The sequence below is a fragment of the Mytilus californianus genome, unplaced genomic scaffold (genome assembly GCF_021869535.1).
Source record: "Mytilus californianus isolate M0D057914Y unplaced genomic scaffold, xbMytCali1.0.p SCAF_2, whole genome shotgun sequence".
Taxonomy (NCBI): domain Eukaryota; kingdom Metazoa; phylum Mollusca; class Bivalvia; order Mytilida; family Mytilidae; genus Mytilus; species Mytilus californianus.
The window spans coordinates 82,539,268-82,564,774 of NW_026262668.1; the positions used below are offsets into that span (position 1 = coordinate 82,539,268).

Below are 25,507 nucleotides of genomic sequence, written 5' to 3' on the forward strand. Positions count from 1 at the left end.
AATGTGTCAATACAACAACACATGAATGACATGTAGTATAATAGAAAATTAAAGAGACAATTCATGTAAAAAAGAAATATTCTTTTTTATGCCCCACCTACATTAGTAGAGGGGCATTACATTTTCTAGTCTGTTCGTTTGTCCGTCTGTCCCGCTTCAGGTGAAAGTTTTTGGTCAAGGTAGATTTTGATGAAGTTGAAGTCCAATCAACTTGTTACTTAGTACACATGTTCCCTATGATATAATCTTCCTAATTTTAATGCCAAATTAGAGTTTTGACCCCAATTTCACGGTCCACATAGAAAATGATAGTGCGAGTGAGGCATCTATGTACTATGGACACATTCTTGTTTTTATATGCATACATTTTCAGTGATGTATTTAAGCTAAAAAGTTTGTTGTAATTAGAACATCTTAATAATCCATATCTCTATTGATTTTGAACAGCACAAATTTCTTAGATATTTATGTAATTGATACAAAATTGATTTTTCATGTGACAGGAAATGCTGAAATACAACCAGGGGATAAATTTAAAAAATAAATATTTGTGAATCTTTTATTTGTCTTTTTATATCTTTGTATATGGCATTGTTTAGATTGCATGACCAACCAACCTGTATTAGGTTATAGACTCTTTATTCATGTTTGATTTGATTTTATTGTATTTTAAATGTTGTAAAATATAATTGGAAAGCCAAAAATATTGTTTACTCAGTCATCTAATTATTAACGCGTATCAAAATTATTACAAATGCTGCCTTCTTCCTACAATGAAAGCACAATCCCATTTTATGAGCATTTCCTTTACTGGCTAATACTGGGAAAAACAGTTGACCATGATATGCCCAAGTATGCTGCAGAGCCAAAACAACACTTTGATTTTGTCAAAATATTATTGAAATTCACTAACAAAAAACTGTTGAAATATACAAACATACATAACATTAAGAGTAATTAAGGCAAGAATACATTGAGGACTGTAAAGTTATACATACAACCTGTGACCAATTATCTTCGTTTGACCATAAAACTGTGTGAAAATATCGTATACACTACCAAATGCAAGCAAGTGACAAAATTCTAGATGTGAACAGTGTCTCTTCATAACCATAGCCTATATTAATACTGTTGTGTAATGTTGGAAGGAATAACTGGTTGAATTTTCAAATAAAAATACAGAGTAAAGGCGTATATTAATCATATATACTAGTATATCTAAGGTTCAAATCTACAGGTTCTTTTTACATGGTTTATATATATATATATATATATGGTTCTCATATGAAGTAGTTTTTATAATGTGGAGTTCTATAAACTTATTGTGTATACTAATTTGACAAAATTAGTGTGTGCAAGGATTTAAAACATTTTTACCTTCATGTAAGTCACAAAGTCAAACTTCCAGATATTTTAGAAGTACATTGATGGCAATTTGCTCTAAAAGTTTCATTAGGATTTGTTGGTTTCTCATTAATATATGTGAATTAAATATTATTTTACAATTAACATTTACATAATTTCTTATGATTAACATCAAAACTTACATGCACATGTAATTGAAATGTAATTGAAAAGTAATTTAGCATTACATGCTTTTTTCAATGTAATTAATTAAATTACCATTACATGTAATTTAAAAATTGCTCAATTACACATTACATTCGATTACATGGAAAATTGTAATGCATTACACTTAATTACAGTTACATTTTCAATTACCCCATCCCTGAGTTCTTCGATACAGGTTGTTTTAACAGGTAGTTCATGGTTCTTAAAACAAAAGGATTCAAATTGGTATGTGTCTTAAGTACTGATTATGTAAAAAGCCTTGTAAGGTTCTTCAATACAGTTAACGTTTTTGGTGGGTTTCATGTTGCTCAGTCTTTAGTTTTCTGTTTTATGTTTTGTATAATTTTGTTTGCTGGTCTTTTTTTCCCTTTTTTAGCCATAGTGTTGTCAGTTTATTTTCGGCTTATGATAGATATAAGAAGATGTGGTATGAGTGCCAATGAAACAACTCTCCATCCAAGTTACAATTTATAAAAGTAAACCATTATAGGTCAAAGTACGGTCTTCATCACAGAGCCTTGGCTCACACCAAACATAAAGCTCTAAAGGGCCCCCAAAATGACTAGTGTAAAACCATTCAAACGGGAAAACCAACGGTTATAAGTTTGAATGTCTCTTTGGTATCTTTTGCCTCTCTTGTCTATACATAACATGGTTCTTAGATACAGGTTGGTTTTATAAGAAAATTAGTTCAATATGATGGATTTCTATACATGTGTGTTTCTGAATACACGATGTCTATAATATCAAGAAACGAGTTGTCTGGGTATGGTTCCTAGATTCTAGTTTTCTATATTTCGTATGGTTCCTGGATACATGTTGTCTATATACGGTGTGGTTCCTCAATATGATTTGTCTATAGATGGTGTGGTTCCTAGATACAAGCTTACTATATATTGTGTGGTTCCTATAGAAACATGTTGTCTATATAAGGTGTTGTTCCTCGATCTAAGTTGTCTATAGATGGTGTGGTTCCTAGATACAAGTTTTAAATAAATGGTATGGTTCATAGAAATAAGTTATTTATAGAAGGTATGGTTCCTAGATATAAGTTATTTATATAAGGCGTGGTTCCTAGATATAAGTTGTTTATATGTGGTTTGGTTCTTAGATACAAGTTTTCTAAAGATGTAATGGTTGCTGGATACAAGTTTTAAATACATAGTATGGTTCCTAGATATAAATAAACTCATCATAGATACAAGGACTACATATTTTATTTACGCCAAACACGCGTTTCGTCTACAAAAGACTCATCAGTGATGCTCGAATCCAACAAAGTTAAAAAGGCCCAAAAAAGTACGAAGTTGAAGAGCATTGAGGACTAAAATTCCTAAATTTTTTGCCAAATACAGCTAAGGTAATCTATTCCTAAGGTTATCTTAAGATGGTGTGTTAAGATGGCGTGGTTCTTAGATACAAATTGTCTATAGATGGTGTGGTTCCCAGATACAAGTTTTAAATAAATGGTATGGTTTCTAGAAATAAGTTATTTATTGAAGGTATTGTTCCTAAATACAATACATGGTGTTGTTCCTGAATACGGATACAAGTTGTCTTTAGATGGTATGGTTCCAAGAAATAACTTAGTCTTATGGAGATGAAACGCGCGTCTGGCGTATTAAATTATAAGCCTGGTACCTTTGCTAACTATTAGCATGTATTATTGTATTGTTTATTTGTGTATTTCTTTTTCCTGAAAGTTCTTGCATTTATTTGTACTGTAGTCCTGTCATGTAATGTTGTCCTTTTAGTGTTATATTTAACATTGCCATAAAAGCACGAGGTTTGGCTAGCCACAAAACCAGGTTCAACCCACCATTTTTTCTTAAAATGTACTGTGCCAAGTCAGGAATATGGCAGTTGTTATCTTATAGTTCGTTTCTGTGTGTGTTGCATTGTCGTTTGGTTTTTTGTTGCACTTTAGTGTTTCTGTTGTTTCGTTGTTTTCCTCATGTAGTTGATGTGTTTCCCTCGGTTTTAATTTGTACCCCGGATTTGTTTTCTCTCAATCGATTTATGACTTTCGAACAGCGGTGTACTACTGATGCCTTTATTTATCTATATATTGCTTGGTTCCTAGATAACAGGTGTCTACAGACGGCGTGGTTACTAGATATAAGTTATCTATATATGGTGTGGTTCCTAGATACAGGTTATCTTTATATGGTTTTGTTCCTCGATATAAGTTTTTTATAGATGTTGGGGTTCCTAGATACAAGTTGTCTATAGATGGTGTGGTTCCTTAGTACATGTTGTCCATATATGGTGTGGTTCCTTGATACAAGTTGTGTACAGATGGTATGGTTCCTAGATATATGTTATCTATAGAGTGTGTGGTTCTTAAATTTATACAAGTTGTCATTTATGGTGTTGTTTCCTCGGTATAAGTTGTCTATAGATGGTAAGGTCCCCCGATACAAGATGTCTGTAGATGGTGTGATCCCTACATACATGTTGTCTATAGATTACTCTACCACTTGGAACTCGTAGGTCAATATCTTCCTTATAAGCAACAATTCCCTATTAAGGAAATCATGATAGGGAATGCAAACTTTTGAATATCATATCAACTGTGAGATAAATAATCTATATGCAGCTGCTGCTGGGATGTCATTACATAGAAACGGAAAATGTACAGTGGGAAGCTGAATCATCTCTATATTGTCGTAAAGTTTTGATCTCAGCCGATACTCATTGTCAATTTTAGATATAAGTCATGATATGAGGCAGATTTATCTGTATATTGTGTATCCTTAATTTCACGTTCGATGGGATAGATTTGTTCAACATAGTCACCAAACTTTGAATTATTCAGTGAGATGACCTCATCTAGATAGCAAAAAGTGAACTCATAAATTAATGCTAGCTTCTTTTCATTCTTCCGTAGAAGCTCCGTATGGAGTCTGTCTCATGTGAATAACGAAACAATTCGGCAGGAAGAAGAGCCCAGTTGCTTTCCATGGGATTCGGTCGATAGTTTGTGGAAAAAAAACGTCCTCCGAACGTGATACAAATTGTATCAGATTTTTTTGTTTGTTTACAAAGTACTATTCAACCCTAAACAAAGACTTTTGAAGCTACGTTGACCATTTATTTTGCATGAAACGAAGCAGAATCCATTAAAAGCTTCAATAATAATTGTATGTACTGTAACACATTTTTTTTAACAACATTCTAATTTTATTCAACAAATAATGCTGGTTACAATTACTATCAAGATTCAAAACTTCTCTTGACGTACCCTTTTAATTCGAATAATCTCTTACAACACTCAATTTATACTGTTTTAAATAGCTACATATCTTATAGTACCAGAAGATCCAAATACCTCAGACAACAATCATACAATGAATCAAATAGCCATATACTTCTTACCTCAAGGTCGAATTTTCTCAAAACTTATAGACTGTACTAAAAAACAACATACCTGTTACAATTAGGTCAAATAACCACATGCAACACTTATAGAAGAGGGACGAAAGATACCAGAGGGACAGTCAAACTCATAGATCGAAAACAAACTGACAACGCCATGGCCAAAAATAAAAAGACAAACAGACAAATAATAGTACAGATGACACAACATAGAAAACCAAAGACTAAGCAACACGAACCCCACCAAAAACTGGGGGTGATCTCAGGTGCTCCGGAAGGGTGAGCAGATCCTGCTCCACATGTGGCACCCGTCGTGTTGCTTATGTTATTACAAATCCGGTAAATAGTCTAGTTCGGTAAGTCACATTCGGGAAAAGGGAGGGTATTGTACTTACGACATAAGGAACATATCCGATATCATCTGTGAAACGGTTATTCCATAACGGTCAACCAACTCGTGATGGCGTCCGTAAAATTTACGAAGGGATGACTTCAACTTCACCATTTGGAACTCTTGGTTTAATAGCTTCCTTGTGAGCAGCAATCCTCTATCAAGGAAATCATGATAGGAAACACAAGCCCGGGAATATCGTATCAATTGGGAGATATATACTCCGTATGCAGGCGCTGCAGAATGTTGCTACATAGAAATGGAAAGTTCACAATTGGGAAGCTGAAACCATCTCTTTTGTCGTAAAGTTTTGTTTTCAACCGACCCTCATTGTCAATTTCTAGATGTAAGTCAAGATATGAGGCAGACTTAACTGTATCTGTAGTATCCTTTATCTCTAGTTCGATGGGATAGATTCGTTCAACATAGTCACCAAATTTTGTATTATTTAGTGAGAGAACATCATCTATATAGCGGAATGTAGAGTTAAAGGATATTGCTAACTCCTTATCTTTCTTCCTAAGAAGTTCCTGTATGAAGTCAGCCTCATAATAATAAAGAAACAAGTCGGCAAGAAGAGGGGCACAATTGGTTCCCATTGGAATTCCGACAGTCTGTTGAAAAACACGTCCTCCAAAGGTAACAAATATGTTGTCAATCAAGAAATCAAGCATCTTGATAATGTCAGTTTCAGAGAATTTTTTGTTTGAATCAGAGTGATTCTTTACAAAGTCTTTATAGACTGTACCAAATAACCATTTACCTTATACCATAAGGTCCAATTACTAGTACATCATACAACACTTACAGAATTATCAAATGACCGTATACTTTGTATCATAAGGTCCAATTACATCATACAAAACGGTACACACTTTTTTCATATTATATAATTACCATGTAAATCTTTGAATGATGTTTTTTTGTGTGTTAATATTGATTTTGTTATCAGTAAGTTAAAATCAAACTCAGTGATATTATTGTTATATATATATACACACTTTTATTGATCTACAATCTATCGACTCTCGTATCTTGGCATTGCACAAGGTCATGTTTTTCTCTGACTGTTTATGATGTCTTTACACTAAATCCATTGGATGGTGGATGTGTACTGATTAATAATTTAGTCTTGGATGAATGATTTTTTTTTATATAAGTTGATATTGGCTTTGAACTAGCTGCCGGTAACTTCGATCGAGTACTCTCAGATCTGTACTTAGTGTATTTATGTTGTTGGGATGTACAATACCCGGTCACGTCCACGTTGTTTTGTTATATTTATTTCTATGTGTATCATCTGATGAGTTAAGCCTTTTTCAACTGATTTTTATTGTTCGGTCTTATGTTGTACTGTTACACCACAGTTCCAGGTTAGGAGAGGGTTGGATTCCCGCTAACATGTTCAACCCCCGCCACATTATGTATCTATGTGCTCGCTGCTGGTCCCAAGTCAGGTGCCTGTAATTCAGTGGTTGTCGTTTTTTGTTGTGTTACATATTTGTTTTTCTTTCATTTTGTTTGGTACATTATGCCGTTAGTTTTTTGTTTTTTTAATTGTATTACATTAGTGATTTCGGGGCCTTTTATAGCTGACTATGCAGTTTCAGGCTTTGTTCATTGTTGAAGGCCGTACGAGGACCTATAGCTATTAATTTCTGTGTCATTTGGTCTTTTGTTGAGAGTTGTCTCATTGGCAATCATACATCATCTTCTTTTTATATATATCTTCCTTTTTTTTAACTGAACTAGTATACATTATTTTAGGAGCAAACTGAAGCCCGCCTCCAGATTTTGGATTTTCTCTATTCGTTAAAGACACATCGGTTGTCTTTTTGACACATTCACTGTTTCTATATAACGTCTATTCTAGATTTACCTATCAACCATAGACAACATATACAGACTGTATCTAAAACCTACAGACAGCATATACTGGCTCTGTCTAACAAGCACAGGCAATATATACACACTGTATCTAGCAATCGCAGTCAATATACACAGAATGCATCTAAAAACCACAGACAATATACACAGACTGTATCTAAAACCCACAAACAGCATATACTGACTGTGTCTAACAAACACAGACAACATATACACACTGTATCTAGCAACCACAGACAATATCCAAAGACTATCAAAGAACCACAGACAATATACACACAATGCATCTAAAAACCACAGACAATTTAAACAGACTGCATTTGACAACCACAAACAACATATACATAGTGTATCTAGCAACCACAGACAATATACACTGACTGTAATTAAGGACCACAGACAACATATATAGACTGTATCTGATAACCACAGACAACATATACACCCTTATCTAGCAACCATATACAACATATACACACTATATCTAGCAACCACAGACAACATATACACACTGTATCTAGCAACCACAGACAACATATATAGACTGTATCTGATAACCACAGACAACATATACACCCTTATCTAGCAACCATATACAACATATACACACTATATCTAGCAACCACAGACAACATATACACACTGTATCTAGCAACCACAGACAACATATACACACTGTATCTAGCAACCACAAACAACATATACACACTGTATCTAGCAACCACAGACAACATATACCCACTGTATCTAGCAACCACAAACAACATATACACACTGTATCTAGCAACCACAGACAATATACACAGACTGTATCTAAGAACCACAGACACCATATTCACACTGTATCTAAGAACCACAGACAACATATACACACTGTATCTAGCAACCACAGACAAACATATACACACTGTATCTTGCAACCACAAACAACATATACACACTGTATCTAGCAACCACAGACAACATATACACACTGTATCTAGCAACCACAAACAACATATACACACTGTATCTAGCAACTACAGACAATATACACAGACTGTATCTAAGAACCACAGACACCATATACACACTGTATCTAGCAACCACAGACAACATATACCCACTGTATCTAGCAACCACAGACAATATACACAGACAACATATTCACACTGTATCTAAGAACCACAGACAACATATACACACTGTATCTTAGAACCACAGACAACATTAACAGACTGCATCTAACAACCACAGACAATATATACACACTGTATCTAGCAACCACAGACAACATATACCCACTGTATCTAGCAACCACAGACAATATATTCACACTGTATCTAAGAACCACAGACAACATAATTATACACACTGTATCTTAGAACCACAGACAACATTAACAGACTGCATCTAACAACCACAGACAACATATACACACTGTATCTAGCAACCACAGACAACATATACCCACTGTATCTAGCAACCACAGACAATATACACAGACAACATATTCACACTGTATCTAAGAACCACAGACAACATATACACACTGTATCTTAGAACCACAGACAACATTAACAGACTGCATCTAACGACCACAGACAACATATACCCACTGTATCTAGCAACCACAAACAACATATACACACTGTATCTAGCAACTACAGACAATATACACAGACTGTATCTAAGAACCACAGACACCATATTCACACTGTATCTAACAACCACAGACAATAAATGCAGACAGTATCTTATAACTGCACTATTGGTGTGCGTTTCCCTAGTAAGGACACTGAAGTTCAGTGGTTGTTGTTGGTTCATGTCTGTCATATTTGTCAATTGATTTGCTATAAGTTAAGACATTAGTTTTCTCAATTGAATTGTTTCATTTTTTTTCATGTCGATGCCTTTTAAGTTGACTATATGGTATGGGTTATTTTTCTCATTGTAGAATTCTGTATGGTTGTCAATAACTGCTAACATCATTTGAACTTTGGTGGATAGTTGTCTCATTGGCAAACATACCATATCTCCTTATTCATATACAGACAATTTATATAGTCTGTATCGAACAACTGCAGACAATTTATATAAACTTTCTTGAAGAACCACAGACAATATATATAGACTGTATATAATAACCACAGCTAACAAATATTTCAGGTTTAATTATTTTCTCTCATTCTTCGTCAATTTATCCCTTTCTGCACCCATTGTGTAAAAAAACTTAATCAACGTGTGGTTCATTTGATCTCAGTTCTTCATTGGTTAAAATCCGATTATGATGTCGAATTTTCATGCTTTCCTCTGAATTTCCTATTGTGACGGCATGAAAAAAGGCGACCATGCCTGATGACGTCAGATAGAAAGAACACATCTTTTTGCAGATCATTCGAAAAGAAGGAAAAAAGTTTGCCTGCATATAGTTAGAAAATCATTAGAGAAACAGATTCCACCACCAAATCTCGTGTAATACGATATTTATCCACTCTCGACAGTTAAATTTTATATATTTAAAACGCTCGGCGAGCCTCTCGTTTTAAATTTTAAAATTTAACTGTCTCAAGTGGATTAATATCGTATCACACTCCATGCAGTGGTAGAATCTATATTTATTAGTTGTTTATAAATATGTGTATACTCTGTAAACAACAGAATTGTAACACAAATGTGTTAATACCTGTGTTTCTGTTATTACCTGTATTATCTAAAACTAATGTGTTTGTAAATATGCCTTTACGTCAAAATATGTTTTTAATATAACAAGTGATGGCCTCATTAAGTATTAAGCTTATATAATCAAAAACTAAAATAGTCCTTTTGCTAATGTCACATATATTCTGATAATTTACAAAATGTAATGGATATTATGTCCTTCACACCTTGGTTCTAGTTATTGGTAAGCATTTCTGAGCAAGTTGTTTCAATTAATGATAATGATTTTTACTCATTATTGAAATATAAGCATAAATATTTACAAACAATCGATGGTATTGATTTTATTGTTATACTCAATTATGCTTCGATAAAGATGTATGTATCATATTCCAAAAGTAGTATACATGTATACGATTTGTTTAGTTAGTTTTCATATTATCTAAGCAGAATTTCCACCTACCATCTCTTTTATCCAATGAAGTTTTAAAAAAAGCTTCAAGAAAATATTCATGGATAATTTAAATATTACAAAAATATTTTTAAAATAGGTATTTTTTTCATGTCATTATTATATACTAGACAACTTGTAAATAGTTCCTATAATTAAAGACATCAATAGTTTATAATTTTCATATACATTTATGTGCAGTGCCTATGAAAAATTTCAATGGTTCATGTATTACAGAATGTTAAAATCTTTTTTTGTTGTTTTGTTCAGTTATTCTGCTCAACCATCTGTGTGCTAACTCCTTGAGGTTTTATGTGAACTTTGACATAGTAGATGTTGAACAACCTGAAATATAAAATTCTTATGTTAGAATGTGTAAGCTCTCATTAATTCTTTTAGAACTTAAACTATAAATTTTCAAAGAAGTCAGACAGAACACATTGCATTTTGAGAAGAAAGTATAGAATTTGGTGCATGAAAGACCTGAAAAGAGCAAACTCTCTACAACTCATTACTGTATAGCAGTTGACCACATTCTGTCAAATAGTTTCTGACGAAAATATCTTTTTTTTTCATGCATGATCTTGCAGAATTCATAGAATTGGCAAGCAAGAGGTTTTATGAGTTGATACATGTCTTTTCATCTTTGTTATTCATGTAAATTAATCATTGAGTGATAGATTTCTCTTAGAAGATATTTAAAGGTCCAAGTGAATATATAGAGACTTATAACCATTGTAATTATTCAATTGATAATAGAACAGATAAATGTTTAAATACCTTGACCAAAAGAAGATGACCCAATGTAAAAGTTCCATTAGATTTGCAAGAAGATCAATATTACACTCTTGCATAGAATAACAGTCTTGTATAAATAACCAAGGGTTTCCTTGCCACATATTTTATAATGTATATATTTTCTTGTGTTAGAAATATATAAAAGAGTAGATTAAGAAATGTCTTTTCTGACCATTGCAACAAGCTGAAAGTGTTTCAAATTGATGATTACATGTGTAAGAAAGTATTTAAACAGGACACTTTTTGTTTATCTTTTAATACAGAAAATTGCTCAAGACACTTCAATTATGTAAAATGGAGGTTGTTGTAAAAGTGGACAAATGGTCAGGATTTCAACCAATATTATAAGCCTAGGAAACATAAATAGCAGGGCCTTGCAGACTTAATTTTCAAGCTAAATATTTCATTTGTCACAACAAACATGATCAGAAAAATCTTTTTTGCTGATAAATTGGCTCCAGTTGTTTTTGTGGTTTAATTGTCATGTTCGTATTGATCTGATGAGTTAGGCCATTTATCAGCTGAACATTTTTATTTGTTCTTTAATGGGTTTGCTCATTGTTGAAGGCTGTACAATGACCTTAAGTTCCTTACCTTTATGTCAAATAGTCTCTGGTGGCAATCATACCACATCTTTTTATTTTTATACCTATGTTTCCAGTCAAAAAACCTATGGATTAATTCATAGAGAAAAAAAAGGGAATTTTTAATTTTAAATGATGGGGTTCAAAATTAATGCATGGGGCACTTACCAAATCTAAAAATAAAACAATATTGATATTTTCTATATACATACCAGTATCTAATACATCTGGTGTGACATTACAGAGTGTGTCCAAAACCTTTACAATGTGATTTGTTAACTAAGAATGAATGCACCAAGTCTCCTGGAACTCTGTAGACAGAAAAATAATTGAATTCAATATATCATTTATTAAAGGTAATGTATAAGCTAAATGTATTGTCTATGGTTGTTACATTTGGATTTATATATTGTCTATGGTTCTAAGATACAGGCTTTATGTATTGTCTATGGTTCTTAGGTTCAGACTATATGTATTGTCTATGGTTCTTAGAAATGGTCCATGTGTATTGTCTATGGTTCTTAGAAATGGTCCATATGTATTGTCTATGGTTCTTAGATATGGTTCTTAGGTTCAGTCTATATGCATTGTCTATGGTTCTAAGATACAGGCTATATGCATTGTCTATGGTTCTTATGTTCAATTTATATGTATTGTCTATGGTTCTTAGATATAGGCTATATGTATTGTCTATGGTTTTTAGATATAGGCTATATGTATTGTCTATGGTTCTTAGATATATGCTATGTGTATTGCCTATGGTTCTTAGATAAAGGCTATGTGTATTGCCTATGGTTTTAAGGTATAGTCTATATGTATTGTTTATGGTTCTAAGTTATAGGCTATATTGCATTGTCTTTGGTTCCAAGTTATAGGCTATATGTACTGTCTATGGTTCTTAGGTAGAGTCTATGTGCATTGTCTAAGGTTCTCAGATATGGTCCATATGCATTGTCTATGGTTCTTACCTTCGGTCTATATGCATTGTGTACAGTTCTTAGGTTCAGTCTATATGCATTGTCTATGGTTCTTAGATATAGGCTATGTGCATTGCCTATGGTTTTAAGGTATAGTCTATATGTATTGTTTATGGTTCTAAGTTATAGGCTATATGCATTGTCTATGGTTCCAAGTTATAGGCTATATGTATTGCCTATGGTTCTTAGGTAGAGTCTATGTGCATTGTCTAAGGTTCTCAGATATGGTCCATATGCATTGTCTATGGTTCTTAGGTAGAGTCTATGTGCATTGTCCAAGTTTCTCAGATATGGTCCATATGCATTGTCTATGGTTCTTATGTTCGGTCTATATGCATTGTCTATGGTTCTTAGGTTCAGTCTATATGCATTGTCTATGGTTCTTAGGTTCAGTCTATTTGCATTGTCTATGGTTCTTATGTTTGGTCTATATGCATTGTCTATGGTTCTTAGGTTCAGTCTATATGCATTGTCTATGGTTCTTAAGTTTGGTCTATATGCATTGTCTATGGTTCTTAGGTTCAATCTATATGCATTGTCTATGGTTCTTAGATATAGGCTATGTGTATTGCCTATGGTTTTAAGGTATAGTCTATATGTATTGTTTATGGTTCTAAGTTATAGGCTATATGCATTGTCTATGGTTCCAAGTTATAGGCTATATGTATTGTCTATGGTTCTTAGGTAGAGTCTATTTGCATTGTCTAAGATTCTCAGATATGGTCCATATGCATTGTCTATGGTTCTTACGTTCGGTCTATATGCATTGTCTATGGTTCTTAGGTTCAGTCTATATGCATTGTCTATGGTTCTTATGTTCAATTTATATGTATTGTCTATGGTGCTTAGGTACAGTCTGTATGGATTGTCTATAGTTCTTAGATATAGGCTATATGTATTGTCTATGGTTCTTAGGTATAGTCTATATGCATTGTCCATGGTTCTTAGGTTCAGTCTATATGTTTTGTTGATGGTTCTTAGGTACAGTCTATTTGTATTGTCTATGGTTCTTAGGTTTAGTCTACGTGTATTGTCTATTGTTCTTAGGTATATAGATATAGGAAGATGTGTTCCAATGAGACAACTCTCCATCCAAGTAACAATTTATAAAAGTAAACCATTATAGGTCAAAGTACGGCCTTCAACACGGAACTAAATGGTTCTTAGATATAGGCTTCATGTATTGTCTATGGTTCTTAGGTTCAGTCTGTATGTATATTCTATGGTTCTTAGATATAGGCTACATGTATTGTCTATGGTTATTAGGTACAGTCTATATACATATATTATGTGTTGTCTATAGTTCTTAGGTTCAGTCCATATGTATTGTCTATGGTTCTTAGGTAGAGTCTATATGTATTGTCTATGGTTCTTAGGTTCCATCTTCAGTCAAGGATATAACTCTATAGGATTATTAGAGAAAAATAACATATATTTGTTATTGTGGACTAAAAAATCAAAGAACTGTGATAACATATGTTTGTTACATGTTTCAAAGGGACAATATACATAATTAGTTTTGTTAAAATGTTTACAAGTTCTATCGATATTACTCTTGTCCTATGTATACACAACTATAGAAAGATATAACAGTTCATAGTTTGCCAAACATGCATAGTACATCTATGTAACTTGTACAGAAAAAATATGCCTGTAATGCCTGTAATAACTATTTAAAAGGGTGTTATTACAGCTTCTCTACATCACTCCAAAGCATTTGCTCAGACATACATCAGGCTTAATTACAATGTCTTTTTAGTTTATTGTAAGAAATAAGGATCAGAGCATGTAATGAGGTTCTCTGTAAGCTTCCCAGTAATTCCCAAGTGTCTCATATAATAAGTCACATGCTTTTAATATCTAAGCCTTGTTATTACAGCTAAGTGTATCCCTTAAAAGCCTCATCACATTGATTTTATATGGTTTATGAAAATTCAAAAATCACTTTTCAAGGCTATGCATTTAGTTTTTCCACAAAGTTTCAAGAGTTCCCTAGAGCCCACTAAATATTAAAATGTTTATGGTTTCTTTTACTTATCACAAACATATGTTCTCACAGATTTAGACAATTAAAGGATTAAAGAGTAGACAACTCATGAAAGTATCTGTAATAACACATGTAAGATATTTTCTGGAATAACCCTGTAGAGTTATATGCCTGACTGGTCTATATGTATTGTCTTTGGGTCTAGATAAAGGATATATGTATAATGTATTGTCTTTGAGTCTAGATAAAGGATATATGTATTATGTTTGTCTATGGTTCTTAGGTTCAGTCTATATGTACTATGTATTGTCTATGGTTCTTAGGTTCAGTCTATATGTATTGTCTGTGGTTCTTAGGTAGAGTCTATATGTATAGTTTAGGGTTCTTAGGTTTAGTTTATATGTATTGTCTATGGTTCTTAGATAAAGGATATATGCATGATATGTTTTGTCTATGGTTTTTAGGTTCAGTCTATATGTATTATGTATTGTCTATGGTTCTTAGGTTCAGTCTATATGTATTATGTATTGTCTATGGTTCTTAGGTACAGTCTATATGTATTGTCTGTGGTTCTTAGGTAGAGTATATATGTATAGTCTATGGTTCTTAGGTTTAGTTTATACGTATTATCTATTGTTCTTATATAAAGGATATATGCATGATATGTTTTGTCTATTGTTCTTAGTTTCAGTCTATATGTATTATGTATTGTCTATGGTTCTTAGGTTCAGTCTATATGTATTGTCTATGGTTCTTAGATAAAGGATATATGCATGATATGTTTTGTCTATGGTTCTTAGGTTCAGTCTGTATGTATTATGTATTGTCTATGGTTCTTAGGTTCAGTCTATATTTATTATGTATTGTCTATGGTTCTTAGGTTCAGTCTATATGTATTATGTATTGTCTATGGTTCTTAGGTACAGTCTATATGTATTGTCTGTGGTTCTTAGGTAGAGTATATATGTATAGTCTATGGTTCTTAGGTTTAGTTTATACGTATTATCTATTGTTCTTATATAAAGGATATATGCATGATATGTTTTGTCTATGGTTCTTAGTTTCAGTCTATATGTATTATGTATTGTCTATGGTTCTTAGGTTCAGTCTATATGTATTGTCTATGGTTCTTAGATAAAGGATATATGCATGATATGTTTTGTCTATGGTTCTTAGGTTCAGTCTATATGTATTATGTATTGTCTATGGTTCTTAGGTTCAGTCTATATGTATTATGTATTGTCTATGGTTCTTAGGTAGAGTCTATATGTATTGTCTGTGGTTCTTAGGTAGAGTATATATGTATAGTCTATGGTTCTTAGGTTTAGTTTATATGTATTATCTATTGTTCGTATATAAAGGATATATGCATGATATGTTTTGTCTATGGTTCTTAGTTTCAGTCTATATGTTTAGTATATTGTTGTTAGAAATAGGCTGTATATATTGTCTATAATTCTTAGATATAAGCTTATTATGTTGTCTATGGTGTTTAAGTATAGTCGACACTATATATGTATTTTCTATGGTTCTTAGATATAGGCTTTATATATTTTTCTATGGTTCTTATATTGAGGGTATATGTATTGTTTATGATTCTTAGGTTTATGTTATAAGTTTTGTCTATATGGTTCTTACGTACAGTCTATATGACATGTATGTATTGTTTTGTTGATATGGTTCTTAGGTACAGGTTTGATATAAGTATTGCAATTACATTGCAGTGATCAAACTATTTAACTATTTAATGATCAACCTATTTAATAACATGATCATGAATTTTTAGGGCAGAAATCAAAACTATTGGCATGATTAAACAAGGTTATAAAAGACAATAATTAACCAATCAATTTGAAGTGATGATTAAACCCTGTAATCACATTATCATCAAAGGCAGATTTTGAGGGAGCAGGGAGCTTCATATATGATAAATGTATAGACTTTATAAACGTATTGCTCTAAATGTTGGTTTACCATAGGGCATCTACCCCTTTTTCAAAATCCTGGATCATGTACAATAAGGGGAATAATCAAATGATTAACATGATCAAAGTGTGATATAACATTATCTAATCTATCATGAATATCAAGGGCAACAATCAAACCTTACATTAGATAATTATAAATACTAAGGGCAATAATCAAAAATATGTAATCAGATAATCATGAAAAGTAAGGGAAATAATCAAATGATCATCACGGTCAAACTGTGTAATCAGATAATCATGAATTTTGATGGCAATAATCAAACAATCATCATGGCCTAACTGTTTAATCATGATTATCAAGGGCAATAATCAGACGATCATCAAGGCCTAACTGTTTAGTCATATGATCATGATTATCAAGGGAAATAATCAGACGATCATCACAGCCTAACTGTTTATTCATATGGTTATGAATACTAAGGGCAATAATCAAACAATCATCATGGCCTAACTGTTTAATCATATGATACTGATTATCAAGGGCAATTATCAGACGATCATCACGGCCGAACTGTTTAATCAAATGATCAAGATTATCAAGGGCAATAATCAGACAATGATCACAGCCGAACTGTTTAATCATATGATCATGATTATAATGGGCAATAATCAGACGATCATCAAAGCCTAACTGTTTAATCATATGGTTATGAATACTAATTAAGTGGGTCTAATTAGGGTCTAAGCGTGACCGGGTATTGGCTGATTTTTTTTAAGCATGACACGTGATGGTCGAATAATTAAGCGTAAAAACAGGAAACGAAGTCCGGCAGGACACAGGAAATAACATGCGCTATTATGGCAATGAGAAGAGGGATACGGGATTCTCACTAAACAATAAGTGGGATCCAGGATCAGAACCCCCCCCCCCCCCCCCCCCCCCAAAAAAAATGAGACCCCCTATACTAAGGGCAATAATAAAAAAAATCATAGGGCACAACTGTGTAAACATATAATAATGAATATGAGTATCTCTTACTATCAACATGATCACACCACTCATTAGTTATACTTATAGACTTATACTGAGAACTTTTAAGTTTATAAATCCCAGGTTGGACCAAATCCTGATATTTTGGCCTTAATGTTTAAAACAAAGGTATGTTTGTTATTTGGTCGTAAACATGCAATTTTTGTTTTAGTGTTTACCCTTTTCCGCATCTTTAGGACTTCTTGCCCGTCAATTAACAGCAGTATAAATATAACGTGAAATCGAAACAGAAAGTACACTTCGGAAACTCTTTTTTTCGTAGAATAAATCCGAGTTACATTGAGAACCAATCGTATGATAGATAACAAAAATGAAAAATAAATAAGCCAATCAGAGCGTGGTCCATATCGTGGTTTTTAGATCGTAAGAACCCCAACTATTATACCTCAAAATACGTTCAACTTCAAGATGATGGAATTAAACCTATCTCGAGTTGATTACCTCCAGGTTGAATTTCATTTTACTGCATGATAACATGTCAATCATTCTTTTATGTTGAAATGACATTTTATTCATACATTAAGGCTGAAAAAGCCTGCACTCAAACCTAACTCAAAGATCATGCTTGACAGGCTTCTGCCGTTTGGTGGCTGCCATCATTTCTGATTATTCTGCAGGCTATTCTGTATATTCCACCTTTATCAGATGAACCACTTCTTGAATTCTTGAAGTATTGATTCCCTAACTTTAATAGACAATAGACAATATTTATTAGCACAAACACATTTACATTAAATGGTTATGCAACTTATGGCATACAGTATTGAGACAATAAACTGACAATAGTTAAATTGACTATAATTATATTAGAGTGACAGTGGTATTCACAGGGGGGAAAAAAGACCATAAATATGTGTGTATCGACAGTTAACACATCATTAATGTTCATGATCAAAAAACAAAAACAAAAATTAGGATACATATTAAAAGAAATATAAGTTATACAGATGTTCTCAATAAAAAACAATCATTAATATACTTTATGGTGATTTTTATAATGACTGGCAGACTGCTATTTAAAAGTGCGGTCATATGCCTCAGTGTTATAGCTGACTGCAATTTAATAAAATTGAAATTAAGATTTTTATTAATATTTTGTATATAGGTGTCCCTCAATGATATATATATTGGACAGACTGAGAAGAAATGGTATTCATCCTCAATTTCTTGTCTATTACAGGATAACTTAAGCAAATGCGTTTACTTCTTTCGATGTTGGTATAACGCGCCTTTCAATTGCTAGGGAATGGGCACTGAGTTTAAGTTAACTGAAAATTGATCTGTCAGTTTTGAATTGACATATATCAATATACGGGGGCCTTTTTCCAATTTTTTTAGTCTTACAAAAGTCACTGTAACAGTTCTAGAGTTATGCCGCTTTATCATGTTTATAAATGGAAAAATTGCAAAATTTTTAGTTTCCGTTCTCTTACTTTAGTTTGCCTCAACCAAATGTTATGAAACTTATACACAATGCTTATTACCACAAAATACAGATCAAGATTGAATTTTGGTAGCGTCACTCTAACCGTTCTAGAGTTATGCCCTTCATAAATGGAAAAATTGCAATTTTTTTAGTTTCATTCTCTAACTTAAGTTTGCCTCTACCAAATTTTATGAAACATATACACAATGCTTATTACCACAAAATAAAGATCAAGTTTGAATTTTGGTGGGGTCACTTTAATCATTCTCCATTTATGCCCCTTTATAAATGGAAAAAAATGCAAAATTTTTAGTTTCCTTTCTCTAACTTAAGTTGCCTCAACCAAATGTTATGAAACTTATACACAATGCTTTTTACCACAAAACACAGATCAAGTTGAATTTTGGTAGCGTCACTTTAATCATTATCGAGTTATGCCCCTTTATAAATTGAAAAATTGCAAAATATTTAGTTTCCGTTCTGTAACTTAAGTTTGCCCCAACTAAACATTATGAAACCTATACACAATACTTATTACCTTAAAACTCAGATCAAGTACAAATTTGGGTAGCATCACTTTTATCGTTCTTGAGTTATGTCCCTGTATAATGTTGTATGCAAGCAGGGGCATCATCTGTGTCCATTGGGACACATTCTCCATTTATTTTCTAATACTATATGCAATAGGTCAACTATATTTGGTGTATGGAAATATTATATGATGTACATGTCAGTCTCGCAGGTTTTATTTGACCTTGAATTCATTTTCACGATTCATTTCTCATTGTTAAGTTTTTATACGCTCGCAAAAAAATTTTGCGGTCGTATATTGGTATGACGTTGGCGTCGCTGTCGTCGTCCGAAGACACATTGGTTTTTGCACTCTAACTTTAGTTTAAGTGAATGGATCTCTATGAAATTTTACCATGAGGTTCAATACCACAAAATTTAAAGGAAGGTTGGGATTGATTTTGGGGGTTATGGTACCAACAGTTAAGGAATTAGGGGGCCAAAAAGGGGCCAAAAATAAGCATTTTTGTAACTTCCAGACATAATTTGTGTGTTAGTGTATGGATCTCTCTGACATTGTACCACAAGGTTCCATATCACAAAGGGAATGCTGGGATTGATTTTGGGGGTAATTGCCTCAAAATTTTAGGAATTAGGGGCAAAAAAATGGGCAAAAAACAAGCATTTTTCTAGTTTCATGACAATAACTTGTGTGTAAGTGTATGGATCTTTCTGAAATTGTACTACAAGGTTCCATATCACAAAGGGAAAGCTGGAATTGAGTTTGGGGGTAATTGCCCAAAACGTTTAGGAATAAGGTGCCAAAAATAAGCATTTTTCTAGTTTCCAGACAATAACTTGTGTTCAAGTGTATGGATCTCTCTGAAATTGTACTGCAAGGTACCATACCACAAAGGAAAGGCTGGGATTGATTTTGGGGGTAATTGTCTCAAAATTGTAGGAATTAGGGGCCAAAAAGGGGCAAAAAACAAGCATTTTTCTAGTTTCAGGACAATAACTTGTGTGTAAGTGTATGGATCTTTATGAAATTGTACTACAAGGTTCCATATCACAAAGGGAAAGTTGGGTTTGAGTTTGGGGGTGATGAATCATAAGAGGGTTCAAAAAATTGGGGGGGGGGGGATTTTTTTTTCCTTTTTTTTTCTTTAAAATTTTCCATTTTAAATTGGTTATTTCTGATTTATATATAAGAGCAAATAATAATGATATGGTTTGAATAGGTAAATTAAAAATTTTTAAGTTCTTAGACCACATTCATTCTGTGTCAGAAACCTGTGCTGTGTCAAATATTTAATCACAATCCAAATTCAGTGCTATATCAAGCTTGAATGTTGTGTCCATACTTGCCCCAACTGTTCAGGGTTCGACCTCTGGGGTCGTATCAAGCTGTGCCCAGTGGAGCATTTTATTGTGTTTTGGTCCGTTTTTCTTCAACTATAAGCAATAGATCAACTATATTTGTTGTATGGCAGGATTGTAAGGTGTATATGTCTGTCTGACAGGTATCATCAGACTTTGACCTCATTTTCATGGTTCATTGGTCAATGTTAAGTTTTCTTGGTTAAGACTGTTTCTTAGTAACTATAAGCAATAGGTCAACTATGTTTGGTTTATTGAATGATTGTAAAGTGTACATGTATTTCTCGTTTGATTTATCTGACCTTGACCTCATTTTCTTGGATCATGTTAAGTTTATGTGTTCCTTGTAGTAAAGCTTTATATTTAGGACTATCATTATAAAAAAAAAATGGGTAGTAAAGAAGGGAAGACATTTCAGCGTGTGCACTCATGTTGTTTTTGGTTTCAAACATTTATAAGTGAAGAATATTCAAAGATATTTCACTAGTAGCTGTCATTTTGGTTCAATTTTGTCGAAATAAGCTCAAAAACATTGCAAATGTATTATTGGCTTGCACATCAATAGTTCAACTCATTTGAATCTGTATTTATACAACCTTTAATTTTACCCCATTTAGGCATGTGCTAACCTTGTTCAATAATTAAAAAGAAAAGAATGTCAACATTGAAAAGTGAATCAAGGGTGCCACCACGATAAACCATTTTGTTGACTTATTCGTACTACACAAAATCATTCATATATAGGTAAAACAATGATTTACATTTTTTTAGAAATCTATAACATGAAATCTAACAGACCCAGACTTTTTGTAATTTGTATAAATATGTTTTTTTTTTTTAAAGTATGCTATAAATCAAATCTGTGATCATGAATTTGACAGCTAATGGGGCAGGGTTATTTGGTCATCATATTATGCAGATTGTCCAGTCATATCAGAATCTATATTTTGTTTATTGACAGTGTATATGTAACGTATGCCAAATAACTATCTGTTATTATTTTATTTACAGGTTGGAGTAACATCACAAAAAACAACAAAGTTACTACCTGGAGGCAAAACACAAAGGGTGAGTTTATCATTTACATTTAGAAGAATCTGCAGAGTTCTCACTAAGGTTTTTTTAAGATGATTCAATTGAGACATATTGTTTTGGCTATGGCAAGTCCAAAGTTCTGAAGTTTAACAATATTATGAATATGAGATGTGGGGTTGATATAAAATAAGGAGATGTAGTATGATTGCCAATGAGACAACTATCCACAGGATACTGAAAGATTGGAACAGACTGGGAGCTGTTTTCTTATTAAAGTACATATGTACTTTATCAGATCTTAACCTTTCTGCTTTTATTATGTTGACATAAATACCAACAAAAAAAAGAGAAAACTTATAAGTAGGGGCAGAGTTCCTACTTCCAGTAGTACATGTTAATTAATTACTGAATGCTTTTTTTTATTTTGCTGTAGATTGTAGTTGGTGATCAAGATGGATTGTTACAATGTCTTCAGATGAAAAAAGGAGATGCTCAGGTATGATAGAAAGCTTTATGATCATGGTGATATTAAAAATATTTTATGGAAATTGTGTGAGGTTCAGTATAACATTATTACATTTGTTTGATATAGACTTCTGGAGCTGTCAAAAGAAAGACTTGTTTTATTAGTATTCAACAGTGTATATAGATGCACAGAGTGTTCAATTTAATCAATGGGATGATGGATTCCAACAATGAACTAATTACAATATTCGTCTTACATTCTATTAGCATTATCTTTTTAAAACATACCCTGGTTACTGCCTAATAAATAAGGGAAACTTGTTTTCACTCCTTAAAATGTTTTTTCATCTGAATGCATGTTAAAGGGTATTTTGCTTTAAAATCATAATTTGAGTTTAGTCACATGACTCTCATGACCGTTTGCCGAATGAAATTAGCTAGTTTAATCAAAGAATAATGAGGAACAGATAATTATCGTCATTGTCTAAATACAAATGTATCTGATAAATATATAAGCCTTTGGATGTTGTCTAATTACAAATGTAGTAAAACCAACAAACAAGGATCACTATGTCTGCATCTTTGTCACAACTTTAGTTCTTCCTGATTCCTCCTACACAGCATGATAGAAGTGAACCAAACTTTTACAAAATCTTTTATAGCAAATGAAGTTGCCATTTATTTGATTTTTCTATGGTTTCCCAAAAGTTGCATAGAAGAACATAAAGTAAAAGTCAATTGAGACGATCACATAACTCTATAATACAGATATGATAGACAAAAAAAACAGAATTACAAAAACTAAATTACACAATATAATCTTGTGAAACTGTTGAGGTTATTTTTCCAATACAAATCTGAAGACATCCCTTCAGGTTGCATTGATCCCCATCATCAGTTTTAGATTAGATATAGGTTGATGTCCACTTAAAACTAACATACCATTTTGTGTAATGTAAGAACAATATGTTAAAAATTTTAAAAAGGGAGTTATGTTGGTTTTATATAAATTTACTGTACCAGTGTACCGGTAGTATGTTCAGATATGACAATTTACCAAAGAAACAACTGTTGACAGATCTTGAAGGACTTCAGTAATTAATTAATCTATCTAGTCAGTATATTCTTTTTAACCTCATGATTTGACACAATCATTATAGGATCAATGGGTTATACTGACCGTTCATTACATAAAAAAACACTTCTTATGATTGTTTTACATTGTTTTCTCTAGAACAGGTCTTACAACATAAATCTTTGCATGATTGTTAGGGCTATTCCATTGAAATGTATGTTGGAGGGTAGGAAGGGACTTTCAAAATAGAAACCAAGAACCATTTTTTAGATAATTTTGCATAATGGTAATAGACGCATACTGAAAAAAGACCCATGACCCACTTTCAATAATTAAACTTCCCTTCCTACCCTCCCACATAATTTTAATGGAATAGCCCTTACTTTGTTAAGGTAAATTCTTCATCATATGTTAAACTCGTTTCAGATTTAATTAAGAACTACATGTATAATTTTCTATAAGACAGGATTGTTTTGCAGGTTGTATTTAAAGCAGTATCACCAAAGGGCATAACAAGAGTTGAACTAGGAGGACCAGTAGGTGGGGCTAGAGAAAGAGTATTTTTATCAACTGGGTCAGAGATCAAAGGTTTTACAAAGAAAGGCAAAAATTTTCTTTCGTTTGATACAAATTTGTCAGAACCAATACAATCAATGTAAGTTTATGGAAGACAACTCTTCAAATAGATAATTACAACGGAGAATGATGTATGAACACATGAATAAATACAGACTGTTAAATAGAAAAAAAATAAACAAATGTACATTTATTTAGCAATGTTTTAAAAAAAACTAAGGACAGGTTTATTTAGAAATCATTAAACAATCAAATTACTTTCAAGCCACTTTTAATATATTTTTCATGAATGCTTAAAAAAAATAAAAATAAATAAAGTTTACAGAACCTATAATACGAAGATAAGGAGATGTGATGTGATTGTCAATGAGACAACAATCCACCAGAGACCAAAAGACAATGATGCTACAACTACAAGTCATTGTACTGCCTTCAAAAATTAAAGAAATCTATACTGTGGATTCATTTATTTTCGTGGGTATCAATTTTCGTGGATAGAGAAAAAAAGACGTTTCGTGGTAAACGTAAATTCGTGGATCGCTGATAACAAAAAAAAAAAAAAAATCCGATACGTAATTCGTGGATTTCTTTTTAATTTAGGAGATCATATACCCTCCTTGGTTTGATCAATAATAAAACAAACAAAAAAGAAAGAATTCATTGAAAAGGTTTTGAATTGTCAAAATCCTCGCTTGGTCATTCTAGGTTAAAGTGTTCATTGAAAACTTCTATTACAATAATGGACAGAGACAACTAATTATTTGTTTGTTTTACAATTTATAAATCTTGTCGGAATTTTATAAGGCATTTAAAACTCTATGATCGAAAGCTCATTTCCCTAATCACGATATAATATATAAGTATAAGTAAAAGGTGTGAAAATAAATGTTCCTGTCATAAATAATATTACCTACGGGCAATATCCCCGCACCGTTAATCCTATTGATTTTTAATCACCAGTAAACCAAACTATGACACGGTAATTAACAACTTGCATTTATTTTCCATGAACAGTTTAAATCAATTTTAAAAAGTAAATTGTCACTGATATTCGATATATTTATTATTGATTTAATCAAAATACTTGTATCTTCTTTCAAGAAAAACACGTGTTATGTTACAATGTTTAGTCAACACTATACTAGAACTGCATAACATAACTGGAAATAAACATCCGACTCCATACACATTTCTCGGGATTATTCTTCGTTGAATTCTTAAATTCGTGGTTCGCTGTGACCCACGAAACCCACGAAAATTGGTATACCACGAATAAAAATGAATCCACAGTACCTTGTTTTAAGTTATAAAAGGCCCCGGAATGACAAAATGTCAAACAATTTAAAAGAGAAAACTAATGGCCTGATATATATACTTAAACAATCAACAAAAACAA

General features: G+C 32.5%; 1 protein-coding gene and 1 long non-coding RNA gene across 6 annotated transcripts in view; one reads left to right on the forward strand and one right to left on the reverse strand.

Moving 5' to 3' along the window:
* Positions 1 to 25,507, forward strand: part of LOC127728289 (Bardet-Biedl syndrome 7 protein homolog) — a 59,404-nt gene that overhangs the window by 9,784 nt on the left and 24,113 nt on the right. For all 5 annotated transcript variants that reach the window (XM_052235612.1, XM_052235613.1, XM_052235614.1 and 2 more), the window contains exons 2-5: positions 18,032 to 18,091; positions 21,972 to 22,028; positions 22,429 to 22,491; positions 24,015 to 24,190. In XM_052235612.1, coding sequence (XP_052091572.1) covers positions 18,053 to 18,091; positions 21,972 to 22,028; positions 22,429 to 22,491; positions 24,015 to 24,190 — 335 coding nt within the window. In that variant the 5' untranslated portion in view covers positions 18,032 to 18,052. The remainder of the gene's footprint in view (positions 1 to 18,031; positions 18,092 to 21,971; positions 22,029 to 22,428; positions 22,492 to 24,014; positions 24,191 to 25,507) is intronic.
* On the reverse strand, positions 9,949 to 17,957 carry LOC127728347 (uncharacterized). The gene is made up of 3 exons (XR_007994077.1): positions 17,803 to 17,957; positions 11,914 to 12,012; positions 9,949 to 10,664 (listed from the first exon to the last, which is right to left on the reverse strand). It is a non-coding gene; the product is annotated as an uncharacterized LOC127728347 (long non-coding RNA).